Source organism: Falco cherrug, chromosome 2 (genome assembly GCF_023634085.1).
Source record: "Falco cherrug isolate bFalChe1 chromosome 2, bFalChe1.pri, whole genome shotgun sequence".
Classification (NCBI taxonomy): Eukaryota; Metazoa; Chordata; class Aves; order Falconiformes; family Falconidae; genus Falco; species Falco cherrug.
Genome location: NC_073698.1, coordinates 2,986,034 through 3,004,200, shown reverse-complemented (window position 1 = coordinate 3,004,200; position 18,167 = coordinate 2,986,034). Strand labels below are relative to the sequence as shown.

At 63.0% G+C, this 18,167-nt stretch overlaps 3 protein-coding genes across 6 annotated transcripts; 2 read left to right on the top strand and 1 right to left on the bottom strand.

The window, feature by feature from the left end:
- Positions 1-2,416: 2,416 nt before the first annotated feature.
- TPP1 (tripeptidyl peptidase 1) lies at positions 2,417-8,656 on the top strand. The gene is made up of 13 exons (XM_055701656.1): positions 2,417-2,535; positions 2,723-2,812; positions 2,882-3,021; positions 3,102-3,252; positions 3,834-3,955; positions 4,760-4,959; positions 5,178-5,376; positions 6,654-6,842; positions 7,067-7,139; positions 7,450-7,570; positions 7,759-7,917; positions 7,991-8,128; positions 8,473-8,656. The coding sequence occupies exons 1-13, from the start codon at positions 2,525-2,527 to the stop codon at positions 8,614-8,616; spliced, it is 1,737 nt and encodes a 578-aa protein (XP_055557631.1). The 5' UTR covers positions 2,417-2,524; the 3' UTR covers positions 8,617-8,656.
- Positions 8,657-8,728: 72 nt separating this feature from the next.
- TAF10 (TATA-box binding protein associated factor 10) lies at positions 8,729-10,650 on the top strand. The gene is made up of 5 exons (XM_055701660.1): positions 8,729-9,026; positions 9,274-9,431; positions 9,499-9,563; positions 9,699-9,813; positions 10,479-10,650. Exons 1-5 carry the CDS (start codon positions 8,744-8,746, stop codon positions 10,566-10,568), a joined length of 711 nt encoding a protein of 236 aa, XP_055557635.1. The 5' UTR covers positions 8,729-8,743; the 3' UTR covers positions 10,569-10,650.
- A 538-nt stretch (positions 10,651-11,188) lies between these two features.
- ILK (integrin linked kinase) lies at positions 11,189-18,150 on the bottom strand. 4 transcript variants are annotated; one of them, XM_055701657.1, is made up of 13 exons: positions 17,892-18,116; positions 16,240-16,339; positions 14,818-14,983; positions 14,369-14,464; positions 14,115-14,211; positions 13,930-14,013; positions 13,677-13,762; positions 13,235-13,344; positions 12,869-12,996; positions 12,472-12,593; positions 12,286-12,385; positions 12,066-12,196; positions 11,189-11,876 (listed from the first exon to the last, which is right to left on the bottom strand). In XM_055701657.1, the coding sequence occupies exons 2-13, from the start codon at positions 16,326-16,328 to the stop codon at positions 11,727-11,729; spliced, it is 1,359 nt and encodes a 452-aa protein (XP_055557632.1). In that variant the 5' UTR covers positions 16,329-16,339; positions 17,892-18,116; the 3' UTR covers positions 11,189-11,726. The 4 variants fall into 4 exon arrangements, with proteins under 4 accessions (XP_055557632.1, XP_005444863.3, XP_055557634.1 ...); XM_005444806.4 differs by lacking the exon at positions 17,892-18,116 and adding an exon at positions 16,582-17,024; XM_055701659.1 differs by lacking the exon at positions 16,240-16,339 and having other exon boundaries at positions 17,892-18,150.
- Between the last annotated feature and the right edge of the window lie 17 nt (positions 18,151-18,167).

The following is an 18,167-nucleotide window of genomic DNA, read 5'->3' as shown; positions in this document are numbered from 1 at the left end:
GGATGGGTGACTCCCAGCCCTGGCAGGCAGCTACCTCTGCGTGGTTCAGGAGCCTTCCTGTGGCACAGCAGAAAGCTCTTCCCACTGATGAGGCTGGGGGGACAGGGCTTGGCTGGGTGTGAGGGATTGCTGGGCTGTTCCCTCTAAACCTTCTCTGCTGCACTGGGCCCCACATCCCATAACCCCCAATGCCAGCCCTGCACCCACCCATGCCTAGCCCTTTCCCCTGTGTTCCCCGGCCACTGTCTTCCCACACAGAGCCCCGCTGCTCACCCCTACAGCCCTGCACCATGCAACTTGACAGCTTCAGGCGGGCAACCAGCTCCTGCAAACCACACAGTGTTGCATGCGTGGAAACGCTACATATGCTTCCGATTGCAGGAACCAGAAGTGCCCTAGGGCTTTGGACAGACACTAATGCTATGGGCAGCACCCACAGAGGAGTGCCGGGACATCCTGTAAGGAACAGGGATGGAGCACTGGGTTCCTAGAAGACACAAAAACTAGCCTCAAGGTGGCCATGGAAGTACCTTGGAGGCCAGGCAAGGGCTTGGGTGAGCCTGAGGAATGCGGGCTGAGACCCCAGTGTCAACGAGATGCTGGGTGGTGTCTGTGAACAGGAAAGATGCTGGGTCACCTGGCTGCCTCCCTTCACCCAAAAGGAGCAGGGCCAAAGGTCTGCAGCAGGCACTGCCCGCCTGGGCACACGGCATCTCCAGCTCTCAGCCACACACATGGTGCAACTGGAAAAGCACCACCCACACAGCAGGGCTAAAAGCAGGAAGGAACAGTGGGACTACTACAGCCCTGGCCTTTCCTAGGAAAGGACCTTCACCTACCCTGCAACAATTTTAAGCATCAGTCCACTTCTTTGTTGATGCCTTATGCTGCTACTGAGGCAAGAGAGACTCCGGGCCTCTCTTCCCCCTGGCAGCTGCTGCTCTGGAGGGCCAGAGCGTAGCTCTGGCGTGGGAGACATGGCAGCCTGGGCCAGGCAGGTGGTTTTCCCATTGTCTCTTCCTGGCTTGGACTCTGCTCTTCAGAAGCAGGAAAGCATCTCGGAAATGCTGGAGCCATGCAGCATGTCTGTGCATGTGACCAGGACTGGGACAAAGACTAGGCTAGCTGAGCCAAACTGGCCTGGGGCAGATAGGGTCACAGCACCCTCTGCCTTACCAGCCACCTCCAAAACACCCACTCCAGCACTGCCCTTCATCTTGCAGGCAGGGGGACAGCCTCCATGGTGTCTCAGGCACCGTTTCCAGAGCTCCCTTGCAAAAATGGCTTGAACCTTCCACAACCCCAAGATCTGCAAGTATCATAATACCACTTTTGTGATCCTAATTAGGTGAGCTCCTAGTGTGGGAACAAGTATCTGAAAGAACAAGCACAGGAAGCTGAGAGCTGCAGCTCAGCACTGTGGGAGCCAAGTGGCTGCCTGTGCTGGTGCCAGCTGGACAGCATGCTGCACTGGCCGCTCAGCAGCACCATGTGGCTTCTGCTGCGCGACCCATCCCCACCTCACAACCCACTCCCACAACCAAGCGGAGTCCCACGCTCATAGTCTCCTGAGCCTCCACCACAACCCCATGCTCCTGACTGACCGAGACACCCCGTGCCCACAGCTTCCCTATGTCCCTGCACGCAGTCCCAGGTGGCTGGGGAGTGAAGGCCGGCAGGGCCAGGAAGCAGCAGCCCTGGGCAGCAGGGTACACAGACCTGCGCTGCCACTGGCTCCACGCCTCCCGGCTCTTGCTGGGACTCACTGATGACGCCCAGCCTCTGCGCACAGAAGACATCCAGGGCACTCGCCCTGGACTGCGGCCTGCTCGTGTGGGCTTGCTGCCCCAAGCCATGGGGTAGCCACAGAGGGACTGCCCCCAGAGGAGCTCAGAGCTGGCAGTCGCTCCCCTGCAGCTAGCCCCAGAGCTGGCAGTCGCTCCCCTGCAGCTAGCCCCTGGGGCAGAGTGCCGGGAATAGCCCCTGGGGCAGTGCAGGAACGGGGAGCTCCAGCCCGACCCTCTCTGTGCGGGCCCTGCTGCTCCTGAGCATCCCTCCCCTGCCGGGGCCCGCTTCCCACAACAAACACCCCATCCCTAGTGGGAGCGCTGGGCAGGACCCCTGCCCCTCCCAGCTGGCCCCCAGCCACGGCTCCTCAGCCCCGTCCACGTGGGACCACTGCCCCCAACTCAGCACCCCCGCGGGGCCACCAGCCCTATACGGACGCTCGGCCCGGGGCAGCAGCCGAGGCTGCACCTCCCGTCCGGGCCGCCCCACCGGGCTGCCGCGGGAGCGGACCCAGAACGCCGGCGGGCGGCCGGGAGAAGGACGGGGCTGACCGGGCCGCGGCAGTGCGGGCCGCAGCGGGAGGCGAGCGGGGCCGCGCCCGGCGCCGCAGCCGCCCGGGCCTCCGGCGCGGAGCCCCGGCACCGAGGGGGCGGGGCGGGCCCGCCACGTGACCCGCGGCCTCCTCACGTGATCGCCCCTCATGCGCCCGCACACGTGACCGAGGCGCTGCGGCGGGATGGCGCGGGGGTAAGGGGGCTGCTCGGCCCGGGGGGCGGGCGGGGCGCCCTCGCCTGGGGGTGGCGGGGCTCGGGGGTCAGGCGGGGCTCCCCGGCCCGGGGCCGTCGGGGGCTCGGGCAGGTACCTGGCAGTCCCCGGTTTCCCCTGGTGCGGCAGGTGCCGCCGGTGCCCTGTCTCCGCTGACAGCCTGTTGCAGGTGCTGGGGGGTCCCCGCCGTGCTGGCGCTGTGTGCCGCTGCCTGGAGCTGTGCTGTGGGCCTGGCCCTGGAGCGGGACCAGCCGTTCCGGTAGGTGCCGGGGTCGGTGGGATGGGACTGGGCGCTGGTGCCCACCAGCCGCTCACAGCGTGCCCGCAGCATGCCCCCCGGCTGGACCCATACAGGCCGTGTGAACCCTGGCCATGAAGTGCAGCTGACCTTTGCTGTCCGGCAGCGAGGGATGGAGCGCCTTGCTCAGCTCGTCAATGCCGTCTCAGACCCTCACTCACCACGATATGGTAATGACTGCGCACCTGAACCCTGCCCGGCCCCATCAGGCCTGCAAACAGGGTGCTCTGACTCTCTCTGTGCTTCACAGGCCAGTACCTGTCCCTGGAGCAGGTACGGGACCTTGTCCAGCCATCCCCAGCCACACTCATGGCAGTGCTGAAGTGGCTGCAAGGCAGTGGTGTTGAGAACTGCAGGAGTGTGACCACCCTCGATTTCCTGGAGTGCCGCATGTCAGCAAGGTGAGCCCTGCATGGGGCTGGGCCCTGCTGTGGTGGCTGTGCTGCTCCCTTAAAGACAGAAGAAGCCAGACACTGACCCTGCCTGCTGCGACTTCCCCTTCCCCAGGGCTCTGCTGGGCAGTGCGGGCGATGGAGGGCTGAGCTGCATTTGTGCCTGGGCTCGAGGGTTCCACAGCCAAGAGCTGGCTGCCTGTGTGCTGGGTCCCAGTGCTGGAGGGAGTCACAGATCTAGAGTACTCGAAACAAGACACATGTACCCATTAGGTGCTTGGTCGAGCCCCACGCCTCCTCTTGCCTTCTGTGGGGCCACAGAGTCCCCACTGAAGGGCTGGGGGTAGAGTTGCAGGGGACCCTGCAAGCATCGGAGGTCTGGTTTGGTGATGGAAATTGGTTGGGCATAGAAGGTGCTATTTGCCTTACAAGGCCAGCATTGCTGGTGGAAAGCAGAGCTCATACCTGACTTCCCAGTAGCAGGAGGGGTGGCAAGGGTGCGGGAGGCAGGGCAGAGGATGGGCATGCTGCTGGACAAGCATGCTGATGGCGGCATGACTCCTCACACGATGGCCGTCCCTGTGTTGCAGCACGGCTGAGCATCTCCTGCCAGGGGCCGAGTTCCACCGCTATGTGAAGGGCCAACGCAGCATCGTGCGTTCCCCGCTGCCCTACACTGTTCCCGAGGAGCTGGCTGAACACATTGACTTCGGTACGTCCCACACAGGGGAGCTGAGGCTGCGCAGAGCTCTTGCTGCCTGGCATGCACATGCTGGTGGGAGGTTAAGCATTGAGCAGCCAGGCTGGCCATCTCCATGTCCCAGAGGACAGCGTGGCAGGCCCTCTGGCCATGGTCCCAGCTGCCCCTAGGTCCCCGTGAGGAGCTTTGCGGGTAGGATGTAGGTGCTCCATCTCTGGAAGCACTCAAGGATTCGGCTGGATGGGGCTCTGAGCAAGCTAGTCTAGTTGAAGATGTCCCTGCTGGCTGCAGGGGGTGTGGGCTGAATGGCCTTTAAAGGTCACTTTGACCCAAACTGTGCTGTGATGTTGACAGGCAGCATCCAAAGTTTTCCTTGTGTTTCTTGCTGGTGCTCTCAGGCCTGGATTCTCAGTGCAGAGAGTTCTGGTGCAGCCTGTCTCTGCAGACCATGCAGCTGCTTCCAAGGTGGAAAAAGCTCCCGTGAGTCCCTTTTGTGTGGGCATCCCCACCTGTTCCATGAGGAGAGCAGAGGGGTGCCAAGCTGCAGTAGTGGCCTGGTGGTGGGGAGACTGAGCTATGCAGCCTGGGAATACTTGTGAGGACTGGTGAGGAAGCTGAGGGAGCACTTCCCCACCTCCTGTGCAGTGCTTGGGGCAGGTGCTGCAGGGGATGGGCTCCCCTGAGCCCTGCTGCTGGCCAGCCCTCTTGGACACAAATCCTGAGGGTGGTGGAGAGGGAGCCAAGAGACTGGAATACTGTCCTCCTGGAGCTCTGGGCCCTAACAGCTGCTTCTTTTCCTGCTTGCTTGTGCACCAGTGGGTGGCCTGCACCGGTTCCCTGCAGAGAGAAAGGCGGTAAGCAGAGCCTGGGCCAAGAAGGGAATGGAGTCAAGGCAGCACTATGAAGGGAGAGCGGCTTTCCACCTGGGTGTGACGCCTTCCATCATTCGTAAGAGATACAACATGACAGGAGGAGACATTGGGCTACTGCCAAACAACAGCCAGGCTTGTGCCCAGGTAACTGGTAGGGCCGGTCCAGGTCAGAGGCCCACAGGCTGTGGGAATTCCACACATCGGTGCTTCTCCAGCACTTGGCTGCTCTGGTGGTCCCATGACAGCTGTGGGGATTCCTCAGTGGCCGGTGGGAGCACCTGGTGGGCTAGCATTTCACAGACGCGTGCTGAGCCAGTTTTCTAAGTCGGGAGAAGAAAATTGTCTGTTCCTTGTCCCCACAGTTCTTGGAACAGTATTTCCACCAAGCTGACCTGGCTGAGTTTATGCAGCTCTTTGGCAGCAGCTTTGGCCACCGCTCTCAGGTTGACCAAGTGGTTGGACACCAGGGCAAGGGCAAGGCTGGGCTGGAGGCCAGTCTGGATGTGGAATACATCATGAGCACAGGTGCCAACATCTCCACCTGGGTCTTCAGCAATGCAGGTACTGATCCCCCTCCGGCGTCGCCTGCTTCCGTGCATCCCACTTGCTGTAGCACCAACACACCTGCTTGTAGTTTAGGGAAAGGCTTGCCGTCTGCAGAAAAATGGCCATACTGAGTCTATCTGGTGTCTGTTAAGGGGGGACACCTGGAGGGCATACAGGAATGGCACCCTGGCTGTGGTACATCCCCGGGATGCTTTCTCAGCTACCACAGGAGCATACCATGTGGGCTTCCAGAGCTGGAGCTGATGCTGGTTGCTGATAGCTCCAAAGGTGATCATCTTCCATTGATTTGTGCGCAGTTGCTTTTGAGCCCGTGTGAACTTTCAGCACCTAGAGTATCCCGTAACCCGGCCTTCCATGCTTGACTACACAATGAAAAGCACTCAGCTGCCTTTCCATGGAGGGAGGGCACAGCAGCTGTATTTTACTGGAGTTTTTCCTGCTTCTTTGGGGTTGAAGCTGATCTCTTGCCCATGAATCAACCGGTAGAGTGGATAAAGGAGAGCAATGTGATTTGAGAAAACAAGGTTGCAAAATAGCCTGCACAAATATGGCTATGGTGTTGTAGGACAGTGTCATCTGTCCCAGATTAGAAACTGGCTGAGCAGGAGGCAGAGTGCCCTTAGGACTACCAGCTCTGCCTTCCTGATGGGGAAGGCAGGCACAGCTCTGCACTGACTTGCACCTCCCCCGCACAGCTGGTGACTTGGGGAGGGCGCAGAGACAGGCAGTTACTCAAGCAGCTGAGAGAGAGAAGGGGTGGCTGGGGCTTGGCTCTCCCTGCCTCATGGAGAGGGGTGAGGGGCAGGAAGGGACCTTGGCAGGTGGAAGTGGAATGTACAGCAAACAGGTCTGGGACCCGCTGTTGCGGGTAGAGGGGCCAAGGCCTGGCTGGGTCTTAGGAGGGCTGCCTGGATGCTGAGGGTGGCTACAGCCCTGTGACAGATGCTGAGAGAGGGAGTGGATGAGTGTAGACCCCCTGCTCGGGTTCAAGGTGACCCTTTCACCAGACCTGCTGGCAGAGCTGGAGCCTGGTGCCTTCCGCTGTGACAATCCCCAAGATCAGCTGTGCTGCCAGCAAGAGCTCACAGAAGAGCTCCAAACCGGCTGTACTGTGCGTCTGTTCTCTGCAGGCAGGGCAGGAGCTGGAGGACCTTCAGCGCCCGGTGCTAGTGGTGCCGTTGAGGCATGGTCCCCCCTATGCTGTCCCCCTTTTTTCCTCAAGCTTGGTGTGCTAGGAGGAGCTGAACCCCCCACACACTCTGTCTCTGCAGGGAGACACGAGAGCCAGGAGCCCTTCCTGGCCTGGCTGCTGCTGCTCAGCAACATGTCATCGCTGCCTTGGGTGCACTCTGTCAGCTACGGGGATGACGAGGACAGCCTGTCCCAAGCCTACATGGAGCGTATAAATGTGGAGTTCATGAAGGCAGCTGCCCGGGGCTTGACCATCCTGTTTGCCTCAGGTTCGTGCCATTGCTGGCATGGTGCAGGTGTGTCTGGGGGTCCCAGCATGGCGGAGAACCTCTGTGCTGGTCACCAAATGAGGATGCTCTGCCTCTAGGCAGCGAGGGTCCCCTGCCTGGGAAACCAGCCTGGAAAGTGGAGGGAGACCTTCCTCTGGGTCACCCCGGGGAGCACTGGGTGGCTGGGATGCTGCCATGTTATCCCTGTCCATTTCTTTTGGCAGGTGACGACGGTGCTGGGTGCAGAAGGGTGCGCAGTGGGAACCACACTTTCCGGCCCAGCTTCCCAGCCTCAAGGTAGATGTGGAGAGGTTAACTGGGGTTCTGCAGAGACATGAGGCTCTGTGCAGAGCTGGCTGCTGCAGCTCACCCGCAGCCAGGGCCAGCTGAAAGCTGCTGCTGGCACGTCAAGCCCCAGCCTGTGGCCAGCTGTGGCCTCAAGCTGGTTTTGAGCCACTTTGGGGGATTCCTGAGGGTCAGCCCCACCGCTGTGCCTGGGGACACTCACAGACCTCGGAGGTGGGGGCATCTCTGCGGCTCCTTGGGAGGGGGCTGGCATGTGGAGTGCCACTGCGTGCCCATCTGCAATGCCCACCTGTCCCCCCAGTCCCTACGTCACCACTGTGGGAGGAACATCCTTCAAGAACCCTTTCCTGGTGACCGCAGAGGTGACGGACTACATTAGTGGAGGGGGCTTCAGCAACATCTTCCCCATGCCAGATTACCAGGTGAGGAGGTGCCGGCTCTGCCAGACCCAGGGCAGTGGCTGGGGCCGGGGGGTGCTGTGTGGTGCTTGGCAGGGGTGACAACGGGCTGTGGTCGGAGGTGGTGGGCTGCAGGGCAGGGGAAGGAGGGGGGGAGGTGAACACAGGCAGGGTCTCACTGCCTGGCCTCCTGCTCCTTGTGCTGTCCACAGGCTGCGGCAGTCGGGCACTTCTTGCACTCGGCCTCAAAGCTGCCTCCCAGTTCCTACTACAACAGCAGCGGCCGTGCCTACCCTGACCTGTCTGCCCTCTCTGACAACTACTGGGTGGTGACCAACCGCATCCCGCTGCCCTGGGTGTCGGGGACATCGGTAAGGAGTACAGCCCCATGCGGGCGTGTGGTGGCTGGGCTGCTGTGTGCTGAGCCGCCCTCATCTCTGGCAGGCATCGACGCCCGTGGTGGCCGGCATGGTGGCACTGATCAACGACCGGCGCCTGCAGCGGGGGCTTGCGCCCCTGGGCTTCCTCAACCCCGCGCTCTACCAGCTGCAGGAGCAGGGCCATGGCGCTGCGCTCTACGACGTGAGCTGGGCAGGGGCCTGCGGGGGGGCTGGGGTGGCTATCCTGTGTGGCGCTGGGGGGAGGCCCGGACATCCCGCTCCCGAGGCTTGGGGCAGCGGCACGTTCCTGTTGGAGGGGTGTCGGGGCAGGGGCAGGGGAGGGGTGGCTTCTTGAGCTGCTGGGGTGTTTGGAGGGTACCAGTGCTGCACAGGGGTGTCCGCTGCCCCGTGGGCTGTCCCGGGTGTTCCCGTGCCCACCCACGGGTGTGTCCCAGGGGTTCCAGTCCCGCTGTGGGCTTCGGCGGTGGTGTCCCTCCCCTGCGGTGGGTCCCTGCCGGCCGCACAGAGGTCTCATCCCCCCCGCAGGTCACACAGGGCTGCCACCTCTCCTGCCTGGACGGCACCGTGCAGGGACAGGGCTTCTGCGCCGGCCCCGGCTGGGACCCGGTCACTGGCTGGGGCACCCCCAACTTCCCCCGCCTGCTGCGGGCGCTGCTGCCGACACCGTGATCCGCCCGGCCCCGGACAATAAAGCCACGGGGTCGCAGCCCTCCCGCCTCCGTCTGTGCTCTGCCGCGCCACGCCGCTGGGGGGCGTGCGGGGCGCGGCCAAAGGGGCGAGGCGGGCGGCAGGGCCAATGGGGCGGGGCGGAGCGGGCGGCAGGGCCAATGGGGCGGGGCGGAGCGCGCAGGCGCCGGGGGAGGCGGCGACCGGTGTCGCGCGGCGGCGGGCGATGAGCGGCAACGCTGAGGCCGACCCCGCGCCCGCGGCCCCGGCCGCCCCCGCGCCGCCCGCCCCCGCCGCCGACAACAAACCCAGCCCGGCCGCCGTCGGCAGCGGTGTTCCCGGGGCGGCCCCGGGCGCGGTGGGCGGTGCGGCGCGGGGAGCGGAAGGCGGCGCGGCTGGCGGGAGGGGACCCGGTGAGCGCGGGCGGGCGGAGCCGGGGGGGTGGGGTGTGCGGGGTGCAGGGGGTCGAGCTGCGCCTGGGCTCCCGGGGGGAGGGAGCGCAGAGGACGGGGCCCGGGGTGAGCGGCCCGAGAGCCTGCCCTGGCACCCTGGCACTGGCCGCGTAGGCCGCGGGGGGGCCGGCCCGCGGGTGCCCGTGGCGGGTGGGGGGCCGGCGCTGCTCCCGGTGGCTGCGGCCTACCGAGCGCCCTGTGCCCGCAGTGCCCGTCTCGGCAGCTGTGGCTGCGGCCCCCCCCGAAGGGGCCATGTCCAATGGGGTCTACGTGCCACCCAGCGCGGCCAACGGGGACGTGAAGCCGGTGGTCTCCACGACGCCGCTGGTCGACTTCCTCATGCAGCTGGAGGACTACACGCCTACGGTATGGGGGTGCCGGGGCGCGGGCAGCCGCGGCGGGGCAGAGCTCCTCCAGCTTCTCTCTTTCACAGATCCCAGATGCCGTCACGGGCTATTACCTCAACAGAGCAGGCTTCGAGGCTTCCGATCCGCGCATGTAAGTGGTAGAGCGTGGCCTCCGGGATCCTGCACAGGGTCCTGTAGCTGGGGGCCCCTGTAGGAATTCCTTAATCCTAGTGGTGCTCTGTGCTATCTGCCTGAAACTACCCCCTTCTCTTTCCCTGCTGGGTAGCATTCGTTTGATCTCTCTGGCCGCGCAGAAGTTTATTTCTGACATTGCCAACGATGCGCTGCAGCACTGCAAGATGAAGGGAACAGCCTCGGGCAGCTCCCGCAATAAAAGCAAGGTGAGAGAAGGACAGAATGGCTGCTGAGCTGAGGGGAAACATCCTCTCCTGGAGCTGTAGCAAGCTAATCTTGCCACCACTGAATGCGGGGAGGGGGATTGTAGAAAGTCTTAAATCCATTGTGCTCCTGAAGGGTCAACGTGTTTGCTCATAAGCTGGGGTTCTGCTGGTGGAAAAGGAACACTGGTAAGAAAAGGAGGAGGGCGGTGGAATTTGCGGTGTACACTTTGGTGGCTTCACAGGAATGTGTGAGTAACTGCACCTCATCAGACCAAGGGCCATCTAGCCCTGCATCATCCCTCTGACAGCAGCTAAAACTGATGCTTGGGGAAGAACATAAATGGGTAGCAAGCGTGTAGTGATAGTTTCTGGGAATTCTCCCAGTCATCTGTTTGTGGTTCAGGGGCCTCATGAGGGTGATGTAATTTATGGCCTTGAGTAATGCTCAGCGTCTTTCTGTCCGCCGAGGGCACACAGCAAACTAAACACATGATATTTAGCATCTGGCTAGTGCCCCAAACACCAGCTTGCAGCTGCTTCTGGAAACTGCCTGTACAGGTCACCACAGCTTGTAGGGGGAAGACTGTAAACCCACAAGGTTTTGAAGGATACCTGGCAACAGAGGTTGTTCACACTGTGACTGACACTCCTCCTTGTCCCTTCAGGATAAGAAGTACACGCTGACCATGGAAGACCTGACACCAGCACTTGCGGAATATGGCATCAATGTGAAAAAGCCACATTACTTCACATAAAGACTGAGGGATTGTCACTGGGAATTTTTAAGGGTCGCTTCTGTGCCATTAAACAGCTGGGTAGTTTTTTTGTGGAAAGGCAGCTTGTCTCCTGCTCATACATTAACACCCTGCCCACAGGTGAAACAGCACACAAGTGGCCTGCCAGGGCTTCTGTTCTCAGTGCACCAGAAGCTGGTGATGTGACTTTGAAAGGCCAGTGCTGAGAGGGGTTGGCTGTAGGGCTCGCAACTGGTGGGGTTCTAATTGCACCTTCCACTGTTCCCAGGAGGGCTTGGCCCTGCCCCAAGAAGCTGAAGGGGGAAGTGGGTGTAGTGCTAACAGGACTGCCCAGTGCTCTTCATTTTTTTTTTTCTTCCCAAACACACCTGTTGTCTCTCGAGAGGAACACTCAGGGGCCTGCACCAACAGTGCTGCAGACAGAACCCAGGCCCTTCTCTTGAGAGAGGAGGGTGCTGTTAGCCCACCTGCTTTCTTTGCTGCAGTCGCCAGAGAAAATGTGGTAGCAGCTCAGATCCTGAGCCTAGGACTCCACAGACTGTTGGGCAGTGCCCATGTCAGTGTTGCCCCCTTTCTGCAAGGCAATGTCCTGTGCACATACGCACCCCTCCAATAGCAGCCAGTTTTAGTAACAAATGTTTATTTCAGATGCTGGCGGCTTTTCCACGTGGCCTGGATGGAAACGATAAAGAGTGAAGCGCAAAGCTGGGGTGGTGCTGGGCGCAACAGGCGAGCTTCACCCCACCGTCCTGAGCAGGGAAGGGCACCAGGACTGGCCGTTGCCTACTGTGAGACGGCTAAGTGGGCGAGCTGCTCTGGGCCTGGGGATGAGGAGGACAGGGTGGCTCGGCAGCCCTATCCCAGCCTTGCAGGAAGCAGAGCCCAGCCATGCTCAGTGTGGTGGGCCAGGCCTCCTGCTCAGTCTCTGCCCATAGCTGCCAGGGAGGATGGAGGTGCTGCCATAGATTTGGTGCCAGTGACTGAAGCCTGCAGAGCAGCTCCAGAGAAGGCAGCATTGTCTGTACCGTGTGTCCATGGCTGGCTCAGGGTAAGGGGGCATTCCCTGCTCCCCCTTGGCTCTGGGGTTAAAGAAGGCACTTGGGGGTGGTGGGGAGGGGAAGCATGGCAGCGTCAGGTGGCTGGGAGGCACCTCCCTCTCTACTTCTCCTGCATCTTCTCCAAGATGGGCACGATCATGTCAAACTTGGGGCGCTTGGCTGGGTCCTCATTCATGCAGATCTTCATCAGCTTGCAGATGTGTGGGGATATGCCAGGTGGGATGGTTGGACGTAGCCCCTCCAGTGCCACCTGGGAGCATGGGAGAGCAGGGCCACATCAGCAATCTGGGCCCAGCCCTGCATTTGACAGGCAGAGCCCATACCTCCAGGAGTGCGGGTAGGTTCTCCTCAGGTAGTGGGCCTTGCCCCTGCTGCCTGCTTGGGCCCTGTTGTGCCCTGGCTGTCTGGATCGGGGCATTCTGCCCAGCCCTCTCCTCACCTTCATGCCTATCTCCATGTTGGACAAGTCTGCGAATGGCACCTCACGGGTCACCAGCTCCCACAGCAGCACTGCGAAGCTCCACATGTCAGCCGAGCGCCTGTTAATTTCCTCTGGCTTCTTCTGCAAGGCTGTAGGGAAGCCAGCATGGGGGGCTGAATGGGCCCAAGGGGTCGGAAGGGGCCAAGCAGCAGGAGGCAGCTGGCTACCGGGCACTCACCTTCTGGTGCCACCCAGGCTGGCGCGTACATCCTCCCTGGGCACTGGAAGGAGAACTTCACGTCGGCCATGCTGAGTCGTGCTGTCATGTCCTCATCGATCTGGGGAGAGGGGGATGGTCAGAGGGGAGCCTGCCCTGCCCCAGTCTGTGGGACAAGGGGCTGGGCAATGCAACACTGGCACTCACCATGATGCTGCGGCTGTTGAGGTGGTGGCGTGGAATGAGGGGCTCCAACGTGTGCAGAAAGGCCATGCCCCGTGCAATGTCAAAGGCGAATTTCACCGCCTGCATCTGGTCCACCACAAAGTCTGCAGGGAGTCAGGTGGCATGAGGGTAAGCAAGCGAGGCAGGGTGCCATGCCACTTGCAGTGTGTGTGGGAAGGGGGTGGTGTTGGCAGGCACACAGCACACGGGGTGTGTGGAAGGCATGCAGACTGGAGATAGAGCTCGCCTCAGGGCCCCCCCCCACCCCGTGTTGCAGCTGGAGGGGTCCCTGCTACTCCCCCGAACACACGGAGAGGCAACTTCTCCAGGATGAAGAGACTAGCCTCCACCCTGTCTCTGTCACCCCATCAGCACTCACTTGTCCCCTCATGTAACACGTTGTAGAGGGAGCCATAGGGCATCCAGTGACTGATGACAATGGGGTGTGGTGCTGGGGGGGACTGGCAGGCGCCCAGCACCGGCAGCACATTGGGGTGAGAAAAGATCCTGCAAGAGAAGCAACAGCCCTGAGAACAGTGGGTGATGCCCACACCCCCCCCCATTGCCCCCCTGCCCTTTGCCGTCCTCCCAGGGCTTCCTCACAGCTGCTGGGCACCACTCTGGAGTGCTCCCACCCGACCCTGCAGACCTGGTTGCCCCTGACCTATTTTGTATCCCTCTGGAGAGAAGAGCATGCCTGCCCTTGAGAGCCACAGACACCTTGGGGAAGGATGTCAGCACTCACCGCAGCTTTGGGTATTCCTCATTGAAGTCTCGGCTCTTCCGAGTTGTCCAGTCCCGGATTTTCAGCATTTTGATGACAATGTCGTTGCCTTGCCAGCGCCCTTTCCACAACTGCAGATGGAGACAGTTGCTGTGGGAGGGCCACACAGTCCCTGAGCCCCTCCTGGCCCCTTGCGCAGGGCTGTGGGGCCTACAGAGCCCACAGAACTGATGGGTCCACAGCGACGTGGAGCAACCACGACAAAGCACGACAGCGAACCCTGCCCTTTCAATCCCAGGCTGGTGCCTTTCCTCTGCGTGGGCCAGCCTCACACTTGGAGGTGGAAACCCACCAAGCTGTCATGCCCCCACTCTGTGCTCTGCAGCCAGCCAGAGGCTGGGGGGAGAGCAGTGGTCTGCATGGGTGCAGCTACCCTGTCCCAGGGGACAACAGCCCTGTGTACCTCTCCTGACTGGTTCTCGTTGAGTTTTTGGCTCAAGCTCAGCTGTTTGAAGTCTATTCCAGCAAGTTTGTTAAGAGTTCCGTTTCCTGCAAGAAAAAGATGAGATGCAGCCTGTGGCTGCACGGACCTTCCTCTTGATGTCCACCTGGGACTGCAGAGGGTGGCAGTACCAGTGGGGTGCCCACCCTACCGCGCAGGAGAGCTCTGCTCTCCCCTCAACAGTGTGCCCCATTAAGGAAGGCTCTGCCCTTACTGGGACGCGTGCGGGTTGTGCCCTTCCAGAAGGTATCCTTGTAGGGGATCTTGGTAAGGCTCTGGCCCAGCTTCTCAGCACGCTCTGGAGAGGGACAAGGAGTTTGGTAGCCCAAGCAGAGAGCTCAGTGATGCCGAGTGCGGGAGCTGCAGGCAGGTTCTGGGGTCAGGATGAGAACCTACTACCTTTCAAGACCTCTCGCAGTGGCATCTTGGCTTTGTCAATGGGTGTCTCACCGTATTTGTTTGCAATGCTGACCAAGGCCCCGTTGCCCACCAGGTCCTGAGGGAGAAGAAAGTAAGCATCTGCAGAGTTTGTATCCTCAGCCTCTTCAACTGCACCCAGCCTCCTGCCTCATCCTTCCTTGCCCTCCCCGTGCCTCCCTCAGCCACCTCCCTTGCCCTGGGCTCCTGCTTGTGTCCCAGGTGCTTCCATTCACCTCTGCCACTTGGTCATGTCCCCAGAAGCAGGCATAGTGTAGAGGTGTGTTCCCGTGCTCGTTCACCGCATTGATGTCTGCTTTGAACTGGATCAGCTGGGGGCAGAAGGACAAACTCATAAATACGTTCCCTTCCACCCAGCACCTTGCCCTGGGAATGGGCAGAAGCACCAACAGCAACACCTTTGCTGCCTTGGTGCTGGCAAGGTCTGCTGTTGGGAGGGGGCTGAGACTGGAGGCTGGGCTTTTGTGGGGAGGGTGCAGGTGCTCCAAGGTGCCGAGGTGGGGATGCAGTAAGCTTGTGGCAAGGAAGCTGGCAGGTGACAGCGGGGAGTGTGTCCTGGGTGGAAAGGGCAGAGGGCTGCAGAGTCCTTGCTCAAGGCCGCACAAGGCATGAGGTGGGTGCCTGGAAGGTGGTGGGGAAGGGGCAGGGTGTGGGAGGCAGGTACCTTCTGCACGATGTCACGGTGGCCGTGGCTGGCAGCCAGGTGCAGCGGGGTGTCGTCACCGCGGTTCATGACATTGATTCGTGCTCCCCGCATGATAAGCATGTCGACCACGTTGGAGCGGCCCTCGCGGCAGGCCCAGTGCAAGGGGCTGAAACCATGGTCATCCCTGCGGAGGCGGCGAGGACAGCTCTGCTGAGTGGCTGCAGCCTGCCCACTGCGTCCTCCCCTGGCCCAAGAGAAGGGCCGAGCACCGCCAGGGTGCTGCTGTGGCACCACAGCCAGGCAGGTATTGCCCTGCGTGCCCACACACAGGCCACGGAGGTGAAGGGGACAGGCTGAGCGATTCTCCCCGTCTCTCCCATCCCCATGAGGGCCCCAGAGGCCCTGGCCAAATCTCATCTTCTCCAGGGCTGGATCACAGAGATGCTGGCAGGAGCTGGATCCCCTCCCCGGCCCCCCCTCGCTCTGGCAGTGCCTGGCCAAGTAAGGGAGGAGGAGACCAGCCAGGCCTTAAAAGGAGCTTAGGGCCTGGCAGGGGGGAGCGGCTGCAGCCCCAGCTGCCCCCCAGCTCCCCGGCATGGCAGATCCCATCTACTCCCCTGACACCACCCCCACAGTCACGGGGTACCCCAGCACAGGCACCTGGGACCAAAATGCCCCAGCAAGTGCTAGCTGGCCTCCAATCCTTCAGGCAGGACCCATGGGACCGGGACGCCCAGGAGGGACTGACAGACGCGCCCAAGGGAAGGCCCCTCATCCAGAACAAGTTCAGGAATGATGCTGCCATGGTCCAACAAAGGATCTTCAGTGTGCGGGCAGAAGGCTGCACCTGCCCACAGGCAATGGAGATGTCTGCTCTAAACTTTGTGGCTGGCCTGAACGCCACTCCTGAAAGGCAGGCAGGCAGCATGTTGGACCGCATGGTCCCGGCAGGAGCTCCTGGAGCAGGGTATGTGCTGTGAGGAGCAGAGATCTGGGGCAGGTTGGCCGGGGATGAGTACCCTGCGCAGCAACTGGCCCTGGGGTCATTCCCAGCCCTCCTGCTAGACCCCGACCGTGCTTCCACATGTCAGCTGCAGTGCTCCCAAGAGAGGGGACACGAGAAGCGGTCACCCAGACATGCCAACCACCCTGGGGACAGGGCGATTCTCCCCAGCACCCCCAGCCTGACCGCTGGATGAGACGCGTTCCATCCCACGACCGCGCAGCGAGGAAGCGGCTGGAGGATGTGCAGCCCTCATGCCTCAGCGATGCGGTAACTTCCTCCCGGCGGGGAGGAGCCGAATCCCACTCCCTCCCCAGGACACGGAGCGGAGCGGAAACAAGCCCCAGCCCTGGTCCAGCATCCTCAGCCAGTGGCGCAGCTGAGTGGGCGACAGCACCCTGGCAGGTCCAGCCCAGGCCAGGTCCTCTCCTGCTCACCCCTGGTTGAGGTCGTTCTCGGTGTTGTCCAGCCAGAGGCGCACAGCCACCGCGTTGCCCTCTCGGCACTGCGTGAAGATGTCGTCCATCGCGGCTCTCGCTGTGGGGAGGGGTGCGTAAAGACACGGGGCCCAGCTGTGGGGCTGGGCTCCCTGTCCCCCTTTCCCACAGGCAGCCCGGGGACCTGGACATCGCTTCCCACAGCCCCTCTGCTCCTGGCAGCCCCCTCAGCTGGGGTGTCTCCCTGGGGAGCAAGGACAGGAGCCTCATGTTCCCCCTCCTTGGCAACCCTGCAGAAAACCGTGAGGACTGCTGGAAGGCTGGGGACAGAGCTGGACTCACAGCTGAACGGGAAGTTCACAGCTGACTTCAGCATCACGAGCGCCTGCAGCAGCTCGCAGGAAGCAGATTGGGCATCCACAGGCTTATCGCCAGGACCAGCCAGACCTGGGTGTCCGCATCTCGCAGAAAGGCCATGGTCCCCAGCTCCGACCCAGGCTCGGCTGAACTTGTCACAGCATCACGCTCAAGAAACTGAGACCCCAAAGGTCCACAAGCTTCCCCTTTCTCCACTCTAATCAACCGACACCCCAGGCCACAGCCAGGCAGAGAGCGCGTCCTGGTTCCATTTTTGACCCCCTCAACAACAGCAGCCTCACTGAGACCCAGGGCCACGCTGCCCCAGGCTCCCAGCAGCGCAGGGATGTGCCATCCGTGCCCGGCAGGTACTTTCCTGCTGGAGGCTCTGCAGCACCCAGTGGGGGTGCGGGGCTGCCCTCGGCAAGTCGCACAGTGCAGGCGGCCAGGACAGACCCGGCACGGTGCCCTCAGTGTACACTGGCAGTGGGCCTGGCGCTGCCCCCGCTGCAGCAGGACCCCCCACCCATCCTGCGCAGGCAGGACGGGCCCCAGCACGCTCTCTGCGCTTGGCAGCTTGCCCCCCGAGGGTGGCCGCCCTGCCCGTGGGGCCAGGGATGCAGCAGACCCCTCAAAGGGGCAAACTCTGGTGAACCGGGCGCCTCCCGGGCAGTACCGGCCCCGCTGCCCGATCAGCGGCTGCGGAGGACAGACAGCGCAGCTCCGCTCGGGGCCAGCGCCGTGCCCTGACGGCCTGCGGGTCCTGCCGCCCCCGGAGCCCCGCGCTGCCTTCACCCACCCACCCGGGACGGCACCAGGGAAAGGGCACCCCAGCGACACCCCGTCCCCGGCCAGCCCTGCGGCGCTCGCACCCGCTATCGCCAGCGCCTCCCGGGCACCGGCCGGCCCCCGGCTCCGCCCAGGGCTGCCGCGCTCCCGGCTGCCACCACCCCGGCTGCCGGGCCCCCCTGACCGAAACGAGCGGCCCCGCCGAGCCTCCGCCGCCCCTCTCCCCGCCGCTCGGGCCGTGGCCCCGTGATGCGGAGCCGCAGGCCGCCCCCCTGCCCCTCCCCGCAGCCCCCCGCAACCCCAGGGCTCGGCCCGGCCGCGGCATCCGTCCCGTCCGACGGCACCGGTCCCTGGCCGGGCCGCGGGGCCCGGGGCAGCGCTGCGTGTCTCCGCCCGGCCCTACTCGACCCACCGCGGCCACGGCTGCCGCCAGGTCCCCCAACCCCGTTTTGTCCGTTTCCCGCCCCGGCCCCAGGCCTGCTCCCTCCCGGCCCGGCCGCCCTTACCGGCTCCAGCGGCGGCGCAGGGCGGCGGCTCGGCGAGCGCGGGGCAGCGCGTGGGCTCCGCCCCGGACCGCCCGCCGCCAGCGCCCCCTGCCGGCCGCCCCCCGCACGGGCTGCACTCGCCGGGGCACCGGGCAGCGGCGGAGCGCAGCGAGGGCGGCGGCGCAGCGAAACGAGGGCGGCACCGGGCGCGGCGAGGTCGGGGGCGCGGCCTGGGCAGGGGGCGCGGGGCGTCGGCCCAGGAGCACCGGGATGGGGCGGTGCTAACCGGGGCAGGGC

Excerpts from the sequence above, each read along its gene's own strand:
- TPP1 (XM_055701656.1), top strand. Across the intron at positions 5,377-6,653 it reads CTGGGTCTTCAGCAATGCAG|GGAGACACGAGAGCCAGGAG; the intron begins GTACTGATCCCC and ends CTGTCTCTGCAG. Across the intron at positions 7,918-7,990 it reads CCTGGGTGTCGGGGACATCG|GCATCGACGCCCGTGGTGGC; the intron begins GTAAGGAGTACA and ends CATCTCTGGCAG.
- TAF10 (XM_055701660.1), top strand. The coding sequence starts at position 8,744 with ATGGGGCGGGGCGGAGCGGGCGGCAGGGCCAATGGGGCGGGGCGGAGC. Across the intron at positions 9,027-9,273 it reads GGCTGGCGGGAGGGGACCCG|TGCCCGTCTCGGCAGCTGTG; the intron begins GTGAGCGCGGGC and ends CTGTGCCCGCAG. Across the intron at positions 9,814-10,478 it reads GCTCCCGCAATAAAAGCAAG|GATAAGAAGTACACGCTGAC; the intron begins GTGAGAGAAGGA and ends TTGTCCCTTCAG.
- ILK (XM_005444806.4), bottom strand. The coding sequence starts at position 16,615 with ATGCTGAAGTCAGCTGTGAACTTCCCGTTCAGCT. Across the intron at positions 14,212-14,368 it reads GACATGACCAAGTGGCAGAG|GACCTGGTGGGCAACGGGGC; the intron begins GTGAATGGAAGC and ends CTTCTCCCTCAG. Across the intron at positions 13,345-13,676 it reads ACGAGAACCAGTCAGGAGAG|TTGTGGAAAGGGCGCTGGCA; the intron begins GTACACAGGGCT and ends CTCCATCTGCAG.